The sequence below is a fragment of the Penaeus vannamei genome, chromosome 4 (genome assembly GCF_042767895.1).
Source record: "Penaeus vannamei isolate JL-2024 chromosome 4, ASM4276789v1, whole genome shotgun sequence".
Classification (NCBI taxonomy): Eukaryota; Metazoa; Arthropoda; class Malacostraca; order Decapoda; family Penaeidae; genus Penaeus; species Penaeus vannamei.
In genome coordinates, this window is record NC_091552.1 from 43848616 (window position 1) to 43858615 (window position 10000).

The following is a 10000-nucleotide window of genomic DNA, read 5'->3' on the forward strand; positions in this document are numbered from 1 at the left end:
TCTCTCTGTCTCCTTCCTCTTCTCACTATCCCATATTCTCTATCTCTCTCTCCTTCCTTTTCTCTCTTTTTCTCCTTTCTCTCTCTCTCTCTCCCTTTTCTCTCTTTTTCTCCTTTCTCTCTCTCTCTCTCTCTCTTTGTATGTGTCTGTGTGTGTGCGTGTTTTTTTGCCTGTGTTTGTGTGTGTGTGTGTGTGTGTGTGTGTGTGTGTGTGTGTGTGTGTGTGTGTGTGTGTGTGTGTGTGTGTGTGTGTGTGTGTATGTGTATTGCGCATGCATGCTTGTGCTTGTATGTGCAATATAATTTCCCCATGTTAACAATAACACCAACAATAAAATTTTAAAACCTTTATTCTGAGCAGAATAATCATAAACTCAAACTTGTACTTATCCAAGTGTGCAACAAAAGACTAGGTACTGGTATTCCATCTATTCAAAAACGTTTCTCCTCTTATATACTATCTTAGTTCATACATAATACACCATATCAAAAATGTATGAAAATTTTTGTTTCCTACAAAATAGATTCCATTTTAAAGATCACATACATATATCTGGCATTAACTCTTTCAATAAGGACATTTCCATATGATTCTGCCATAGCAGTAATTAATATATTTGGAAGGTTAGCAAAAATATAAGGGAAAATACTATGTTATATAAAATCTTCTGTATAACAAATACATTTACATTCACAACTATATAGTGGACATAAAACATTATCAAACCATCACAATATATCACATATCCTGTTGCAAACATCAGTTTTCATCATCCATGCTGAGTGGTATGTATGATGGCAACCTCTGTGGAAGAGGTGGTCTTTGCAACACTCTACCCACATCATGAATATTCTGGTCATGGACAATGTTCTCATCTCTTTCACTGTCTTTATCGTTGTCTCTGTTTTTCTCACATCCAGCAATGGACTGTGAACTGTCTCTGTGTGTGTGCGATGAATCTTTCTCAGACTTTGCGTGGATTTTGCTTTCAGACATTCGGTCTTCTAGCACTCCATCATCACTCAGTTCAAGTTTTGAGACTGTCTGCTTCATCTTTTCCATCTTAGTCATGAGTCTCTGTCTCGTTTCTTCTATTCTGCAGGTGAACGATGAAGGTGAGGATTCTACTGGCTGTTTCTCTTCAGTATGCATTTCTTCTTGGTCTTTCTGTAATGGTGCTGATGATAAAGAGGACTGGTCTGGTGCATGAGAAACACATGACTGGTCATTGCCAACACAGAGGTCAGAGGTACTCTTCTGACATCCACTGACATCATCATCATTATTGCTCTCCAGACTGCTGAACTGGAAGTACCTCTTAAGAGGAACTTTAACAGTTTTTGCCCTCATTTTCTTTTCTGCTTTGCTCTTGACCTTAGGTGGTCCACCAAGAACATCTTGGTTTTCACTTGCTTTCCTTTTCCTGCTTGTAAATGGTTGTCTGCTTCTTCTGAGTTTTCCTGATTCAGACCTCTTTCTCTTCCCTCTACCTCGGTGATGGGAAAGTGGGCAGGTGACTCCTCTTGGGCAAGTTCCTGTCAAGTTGTACTCTTCACAAACCAAGATATGCTGATTCTTGCACTGAAATATCAAAAGCAAATCATGAATATCCATGTCATAATAAAAATACCAAATTATATTTATAAAAATAAAAAATTAAATTTGAAAATGAGTAATAGCATTAGACAGATACAATAATGATTAACAGACACATGAACAAGGAGTTCAAAACGGAAAAAAAATGAAGAATAGATCTGATAATGACACAAATCAACATTTGAGTACCTCTTCTCCAAGTGTGCAGTGACCCTGAAGAAACTCTGGGCAAATGGGAGCATTGGGATTGACACGCACATGCCTGTATGGGCAATTATCTCGTGTACAACTAGCTCTTACAAAATGTGAACAGACTGGCATTTTGTCTGGGTCGATGACATGTGAGAATGGACAGTTACTCACTGGGCAGCGACCTCGTAAAAACCTGTAAAAGATGGAATGAGGCACGCTTAACAAATATTCAAGAAAAGTAGTGTAATTCATAACAAGAAAGATCATTCAAAAATATTGACTAAAAAAGATGAAAGTACTCAATCTGTAATGACGTCTGTGTTTTAAAAATTCATCAAACACAAAAGAAAAGTAATGATGAAATGATGAAAGTACTCAATCTTTAATCATGTCTGTGACTTTTAGAATTTATCAAAATAAATAAATAAATAAATAAATAAAAAACAAAGATGTGTACATTCAACAAAAAATATCAAAGCCCCAATGACATCCTACTGAAACAAACCTTGTGCACACAGCAATTCTCTTTGAGTCATGAATATATGGACATTCCCCTTGATCCTTCTTGCTGCATCGACCAAATCGGTTGAAGAAGATGCAGTACTCATTCCGCTTCTGCATGGCTCCTCTCTTCCTTCTCTGTGACAGCATTTGCATACTTCGCTGCTTTGCTGAACTGTAAGAAATATTTTTGTTTTTACTAAATACAGCATACAGTTGATACTTACTATTCTGGTCTTCATAATTCCAGAGTTCAGAAAATCTAAAATCTGTCATCTGATAATATTGAGGGAGCGAAGGCAGAGGTGGGGCTTCCATGGTAGCACCCCCACCCCCCCTGCAATTCGATTGGCCATCCTGTGGGCCTCCCCAATGGTCATTAACTTGTCGTAATGGCCCCCTGTATATATAATCTGGTGGCTCCCCCCAGATTTATTTGTGTTAGGCTACCCCCTGTGCCTCCTATCAGAAAATTCTTTGGACCTGCCCCTGAGAGCGGGAGGAAAGGAGAGAGGTAGATAAGGACAGCAGGAGGAAGGGAGTGAAACACAGGAAATAATGCTCTGTAAACATCCCTATTCTCTTTTCATCTACCACAGCACATAAAGTATAACTTATTCCATCATCACAACATTATCATGTATCCACATATAAATAGGTTTGTGTTCATTCATATTCTTTTAAGTTATCCTGTATGATATGAAGTGAGATTATAACAACATTTGAAAAGTCCAGACTTGCAAATGTGGGCAAGACATGAGGTCCCACTCCTCCCTTCACGCCATGCAACCAAACTCCAGCAGTATTAAAGTATCTAATCTAGAACAAGTTAAATGCCACCATTACCTCTGAACTCTTCAAAACTCCTAACCTCTGAATATCTACACTATTTTACATTGGTGTCCAACACAGCAACATAGACACACATTATTTCATACTGGCACCAGATATGTGGGATAACACAGATACATGCACACACATTTTTTCATACTGGCACTGGATATATGGGATAACACACCCACACAAAGATCCTCTGATGAAACCTTCATTAACAATGCACCCACACCAAGCCCTCCCAAGAGGCCTTCCTAAACTACGCACCTCCATTTCATGATACCTCTGCAGACTTTCAAATCTTGCTGCAATCTATTAAGCATAAAGCCAACTACCAGAAGATTCAACTCAAAACCCAACAATCAAAACTTGCCTATCTGATCTCTCTCCCTCTATCTTCTTCCTTTATAAAACCCTTCAGTTTCCCATTTTTTCTTATCTTTGGTACTCTCATCTCTGACCCTGACCCTGAGTACTTCTCTTGATCACAAATGTTATGACCTTGAATGATATCCTTTCAGTACACCTTTCACATTTCCTTTCACAGCAAACTGTGATATTTCCAAACCAACATGATGCTGAATCCCAGTTCATTCATTATAAACTTTTATTTCACAGGATTATTTCCTTTTTTCTTAAGCATATCCTCCATAATTCATTTTATCAGGAAAAATCTATCCTGTATTCTTGCAAATATTCCCATTTCTCATTAAAAAATTTATTTTGTGGCCTTATAAGCTTTAGAGGAATATCTATTTCCCTGTATTCGTGCACATGGAATCCACTTGCTTTATTTCATGCTCTTAATTTTCTATTTTTATCCAGCAATCTTTGTTTATACCTGCAAAGCAAACCTCTCAGGTAAATGTTGAAATTAACATTTTCCATTTTGAATCCGTGACCTGATTCTTTCAATCATTTCGAACTCAATTTTCAAACTCTGAAGACCAAAACTATTTTACATTAGCATCCAATGTAAACAAGTGGTTTTGTATAGACTTTAATTTTTACCTATAATGGTAATGGTATTTAAACATTTGCCGAACCATGAATATCTGCATTTTCCAAACCAAAGATACCCCAAAAGTTACCAAAATACACACAAAAGAAGGAACACTAAGATATAGAAGTACAGTAAAGTGTATATGCAGTACCTGACCACTGCCCGAGCCTGATGAACTCTTGTTAGTTCATACTGGCCATTTGCAGTGCGAGAATATGTGAGGCCACCAATGTGAACTCTTGAGAGGGCAGGCTGAGTTCCTCCAGAACTTGTGGTATCTGTTACTCTCTTCAGGGTTCGTCCCCCAGCGCCAACTTGGAACTTGTGACCACGGAGATGAACAACACACATGGAATCTGAAGAGGAAAAAATAACTGTCTGTAATAACCAGTTCAAAATTACTTTTAGTAAAATCTAAATCTAATAAAGAGCATACTATTTGATAATCCTGAAGGCTGTGCGAGTCTCCTTCTACCTCTGAAAAGACTACAAGTAAAAGATGTAAAAAAACTTACCTGTTGCTTTTTTCTCATTCTCTAATTTTTTGGCCAGCTGCTTCCTTAATGAAGTTTTAGTTGACTTGTACAAAATTCCTCCAATATTAATAATCCGGTCTGAACGAACTCCCAGTTTCCTGCTGGAAAAGACAGAAGGATGACTGAAAGAATCTTCATAGGAACTGCAACAATCCAGCAAATTTTTTTATATTCTAAAATGGACTATGGTTTACATTTATTAATTCCTGTACAATATCTCCATAAATCCAAAACTTAATATCAACTATATAATACAGATTATCTATTACTAACTTCAGTTAAAAAGCTTGTAAAATATATTTATATCAATCTTGAAATTGAAAAATAAAAAGCTGCTTACCCTTTCTTAAATGCTGGGTACCCAGTCTTGGCCTTAAAGCTGTGAGAAGAGTCCAGCTTTAAGTGATTAATCTTGTACTTTGATACATGGCCCTTCATTCCCTTCTGCTTCTGATACAGACCAATGGCATTATTCACTTTGTACACACTGTTTCCATGCCTATGGAGTGACTTCTCTCCATAACTTTTGACCTTTTGAGAGGAATCTGACTTAAGGCGATTGATCTTGTACTTGGATATTATCCCCTTGGCAGCTTTCTGTTTCAGTGATAATCTAATACTATTATTAACTACTTTGTAGACATTATTTACATTTCTTGCCTGAGAAAGACCACAAAATTTGGAAGACCAGCACTTGATTGGCTTAGCAGTTGCATTCCTCACCAATGCATTGGATTTAAATACCCCAGAATTTGATCTTCTCCTTACTAATTTTGTCTTTGATATCACAAAAAATTTCTTTCCTTTTTCTGTATTTGTTTTGTTATCAGCAGACTTTGTGGCTTGATTTTCAACCCCCTCAGTCTTATTAGAGGAGCTGCTACTGGATTTTCTTCGTACAAGTTTGGTCTTTGTCTTCAATGTATATTTTGCATTGACAGAACTAGCATCTTTACCCACACTGCTTGAACCAGAAAGCTGTCTCACAAGTTTTGTTCTTGATTTAACAAGGTAGCGCTTTTTCACACCTGAGCTGGTCGAATATTTCCTGGCCTGCGTAGGAAATTTAAGTGAAGGCTGAGATACTGCACTAACACTGCTTTTGGGATGACTCTTCTTTAGTACTCCAATGCGGCCCTTATCTGATGACATGCTGCTTGAACGCCTCCGCACCAGCTTTGTCTTGGAGATAACTTTGAACCTTGATGACTTCTTTGGAGTCTCCTTTGGATTCCTTGTCAAACTTTTTTTGGTACTGACATGCTGTGATGTTGCCTGTTCCAAATTTGGCTGCTGCTCAGGATAAGGTCTGCTTAAATTTACTGTTTGCAGATTTAAAACAGGATTACTGTTACTTGCTATGGATTGAATTAGTTTAGGATTGACCAAGATGTTGGAAGTTTTGGTGGAGGTAGTTCCTAATTGTGACTTTCCACTTTCTATTTGTGGAGGTTGAGTATGCATCCCGGGTACTTGGGTCCGGCTGTTTGTGAAAATCCTATTTACATTACCATGTCTACTTGATAAAGTTTGGTTTGCATTTTGTTGCAAGTTATTTGTCTGGTTTACTTTATATACATTATGATTCAGCATCTTGTCTGAGCCTGTGACCAGAACTTTATTGGCTGTCCATGAATATGGAGATACTTTTCTTTTCAAATCTGGTTGACTGGGATTCAAATTTGTGTATGTAGTTATCATTTTATTTTGGGCAGAAACATAACTTAGGTTGTGTCCTTGGGTTTCTCTTCTTCCTGCCAATACATGTGAAGGCTTCCCTCCAATGGGTTTGGAAGAACTGGCAGCAACATCTCCAGCTTTGGTAGAAGACAGATTACAGTATGGTGACAAAGAGTTATTGCTCACATATTTATTGTATGTCTGGGCTGCACTGACTGATAGCTTGGTTGCGGGATAGTGAACCCTTGACACAGTGGCTGTGCTGGCATATGTAGATGCCAATTGCCGCTGCTTGTAATGTGTGGAATTGACTCTGGGTATGCTACTGACATTTGATGGGTAATAATTATGCCCAGTATGCAAGGCCTGGTTCTGACTGACTAAAGCGTCTGATGGAGCTGGTCTTGATTTTTGGAAGAATGCTGGGTTTACGTGTACGCTTGTTCCATTCAGGGCTTTGTTTTTGTTTGGGAGGAAGTCTGGATTTACGTGTATCTTCTTTTGTTCATCTGGAGGATCCATTACCATCTGAAAAGGATGAAAATATCAAGAAAATATAATAAAGGAAGTTGAGATGACGTGTTTCTACTGCAAATACAAATCAACATTCATTAAATCTGAAATCAGCCTGAGGCCATCTCTCTAATATATAGCAAGTAGATATAATTTGTCTGTATGTGCTGCATTCACTAGATTCGGAGATGCAAAACTTTTTGGAGTAATCACACCATCTGTATCTTACCTGGGGCATTTGGCTAAGATAGACAAGGAAGTACCTTTCTTACTCAAATACCATATTTCTGACAACCTGCCAAACACACGAGTGTTTACTGAGAGCAGGACTTCCAGACTATTCATTCCTATTTTGCTCTTATTATTTCTCTCTTTCCAAATCTCCTTGAATTTTTCTCTATATGGATCACACTACTGAATGTTTACACTTAGAAGAGTCAAATCACCAGATAGTATTGTCATTCAACTATAAATTCATAACAAAAGAAATGGTCCTACAATTTCGTTAATAAATCTCTATACAGGACCCACATCTGTAAAGTAGAAAGCAGTGACAGCAGAGTGACTTGGAAAATAAAATGTCCCACTCTGGAGAATTCTTTTTTAAAATCCAAATACTATAAACTGCTAAATAACGGAAATAGAACGACCTCAAAATCCAACTTCAACTTCAAAATCACTCGTAATCAAAAGTAGTATTTTCACGAAACATACGGGATACAATATAAAACGCGTAGAATCTTCCTGTTCACAAAATTCACTTCATAGCAGGTCTCCAAGGTTACCTTTGTGATGTTACGTCAGTTTACAGTAGACAGGAAGGTTATTATTGACATATTTTCAAGGAGTTCGTGTAACAGGTGAATGCGCATGCGGATTGCGAGGGCGATGGAACTATGACGTCATCAAGTTAGAAGGAACACTATTTTTATGAGAATATGTCGTTTTCGTTTTGCCCCGTCTTTTCAATTTTGTTTTATTATAATTTATCTACTTGTTTTTTATTAGTAGTTTATGGTAATCTGGTCACAAATGCCAAAGATATTGAATAACATATGTAATAGATTCTATTTCCCCCTGGCTTCTAGGGTATCTGAAATTTAAGTTATGATCAGCTGTATTGTAATGATGATAAACTGTCTCTAGGAGTTTTACCTTTAAGACTTCTGACAGAGAGATATACTGTCATTTTTTACCACGGTGTATTATTATCCACACATTTATACGATTCTCCAGATAAACTCCTCCTTTAAAGTTCATTTGTCATTTCAGATCAGCAAATACTCTTTTCATCTGTATGTTCGGAAATCAATTAAGCAGACTAATGCCTCGAAGCAATGCAATCATCATGTACATCTCCAAAATTGAATTACCATCTTAGGAATATTCTAGAAGAAATCGAAAGTTGATCATTTTGGGAATAATTTTATACCATCATCTGTATGCTTCGAAACTGATATAACTAGTACAAGACCTTGATTATGTTTAGAGTCAATGATGCAGCAAAGAATAATATTAACTATACCATCTTGGCATCAACAAAATCTAAAATTCCCGCCCAAAATTTAAGAGATCAGCGCCATCTATGAGCAATATCAGATACTAAAAACATAAACAAACGAGGCTCCCTTTCCACGCAAGGCATGTGTCCTCGGCCTCTAATTTCTTCTTTGTAGGTAGGTCTTATTACTGAGATTTTCATATATGTATCTGTTTTTTAGATATTCGTAACATTGATGGAGTCATATACTTTGTGGAGAGAGTGAGTTATTGACTAGAAAAGGTATTTCCCTATTCCTTGAGAGCTCCAAATGCAGGGCCAGTTGCAATCCATGATGTAATTACGAGGACTGGAATATTCAGAATTAATAACGCTGTTAGAAATATTAACGTATATGAAATAAACTGTTGTAGTATACGATTGCTTTCCCAGTATAAAGTTTCAATAGATTAGTTATTGTACTTCAGTAAATCGAAGCGCACGGAAGCAGGTGTACAATAAGGTATGTGATTAGTATCATTTATTTGGTGAATACTGATTAACAAACAAGATGAATAAACACCAAAGTATGCACGTGTTTAATCTTAATTAGAGGTCTGTGTCCCCAATATAAAGAACCTTGGCATCAATTTTTTTTTTTTTTTTTTGTATAGCCCACTCTTAGTAGCTTTAGCCATAAGCATAGGGATGATAGCTTGGGATGGCATGAAATATACTTGGAAAATTGTGGGAAAAAAAATTGATATGCAGAAATAACATTTAACCCTAATCTTAGTTTGAGATTTTTATTTTATTAAGAGAAAGTTGCTGGTTGCATTGATCATAGATATCAATTGTTACATTAATTGCTTTAGTATTTCTCTCTCATGTTTAACTTTTCCATCTTCTTTTCACAGGTGATTGGCCAGAAAAAAATAGCAAAATGAAGTGTTATTATGATGTATTGGGTGTTAGTCAAAGAGCTACAGATGATGAGCTCAAAAAAGCATACAGAAAAATGGCTCTGCAGTGGCATCCAGGTATGGAGTCTCTTTTTTCAGACATTTTTTATATGTCTGTGTCTGTCTTTCAGTCTTTTTGTTTTTGTTGGTTTTCTGTCAGTGTTTGTTTGTCAGTTAAAATGAGCATCATTGTAGACATTATTTTTTATTGATTCTTATACCTTTTACTTTTAGATAAAAATCCTGATCGGCTTGATGAGGCCAAGGCACAGTTTCAGATAATTCAGGCTGCATACGACACACTGAGTGATCCACAAGAAAGAGCATTTTATGACCGTAATCGTGAAAATATCCTTAGAGGCAAAGGTTAGAATTCAGTATTTCATAGTATTTTGATTTTAATGACAATATATTTTGATAAATAGATAGTTTTACTGTTATTATTTTTGCATGATATGGAGTATGTGGTATTAATTCCTTTACTTTAATATTTCCTATAAACTAATGTTTAATTTTTTTACAGATGAAGATTTGGAAGCAAAGCCAGATAACATTGATCTATTTGCCTATTTTTCTTCACAATGTTATTCTGGTTTTGATGATACAGAGAAAGGCTTCTATACAGTATATAGGTAAAAATAGAGCTGTTTGCTTGACTACTAAAATTATGTTAATTGTTTGAAATTTATTTAGCTTTGTGTTT

The 10000-nt window shown here is 36.5% G+C and overlaps 2 protein-coding genes across 9 annotated transcripts in view; one reads left to right on the forward strand and one right to left on the reverse strand.

Moving 5' to 3' along the window:
* Positions 1-331: 331 nt before the first annotated feature.
* On the reverse strand, positions 332-7759 carry ZC3H3 (Zinc finger CCCH domain-containing protein 3). Of its 7 annotated transcripts, none has more exons than XM_070121092.1 (7): positions 7641-7759; positions 5003-6870; positions 4642-4760; positions 4278-4482; positions 2294-2464; positions 1786-1981; positions 332-1581 (listed from the first exon to the last, which is right to left on the reverse strand). In XM_070121092.1, the coding sequence occupies exons 2-7, from the start codon at positions 6868-6870 to the stop codon at positions 760-762; spliced, it is 3381 nt and encodes a 1126-aa protein (XP_069977193.1). In that variant the 5' UTR covers positions 7641-7759; the 3' UTR covers positions 332-759. The 7 variants fall into 7 exon arrangements, with proteins under 7 accessions (XP_069977193.1, XP_027232337.2, XP_069977194.1 ...); XM_027376536.2 differs by having other exon boundaries at positions 4642-4763; XM_070121093.1 differs by having other exon boundaries at positions 7570-7714.
* A 686-nt stretch (positions 7760-8445) lies between these two features.
* LOC113823839 (dnaJ homolog subfamily C member 21) overlaps positions 8446-10000 on the forward strand; it is a 5986-nt gene continuing 4431 nt past the window's right edge. Inside the window, exons 1-5 of one of the 2 annotated variants that reach the window (XM_070121094.1) lie at positions 8460-8531; positions 8824-8858; positions 9253-9375; positions 9532-9663; positions 9821-9929. In XM_070121094.1, the coding sequence (XP_069977195.1) occupies positions 9279-9375; positions 9532-9663; positions 9821-9929 (338 nt within the window). In that variant the 5' untranslated portion in view covers positions 8460-8531; positions 8824-8858; positions 9253-9278. Of the gene's footprint in view, positions 8532-8823; positions 8859-9252; positions 9376-9531; positions 9664-9820; positions 9930-10000 lie in introns of both variants that reach the window. The other variant, XM_027376537.2, reaches the window with a different exon arrangement.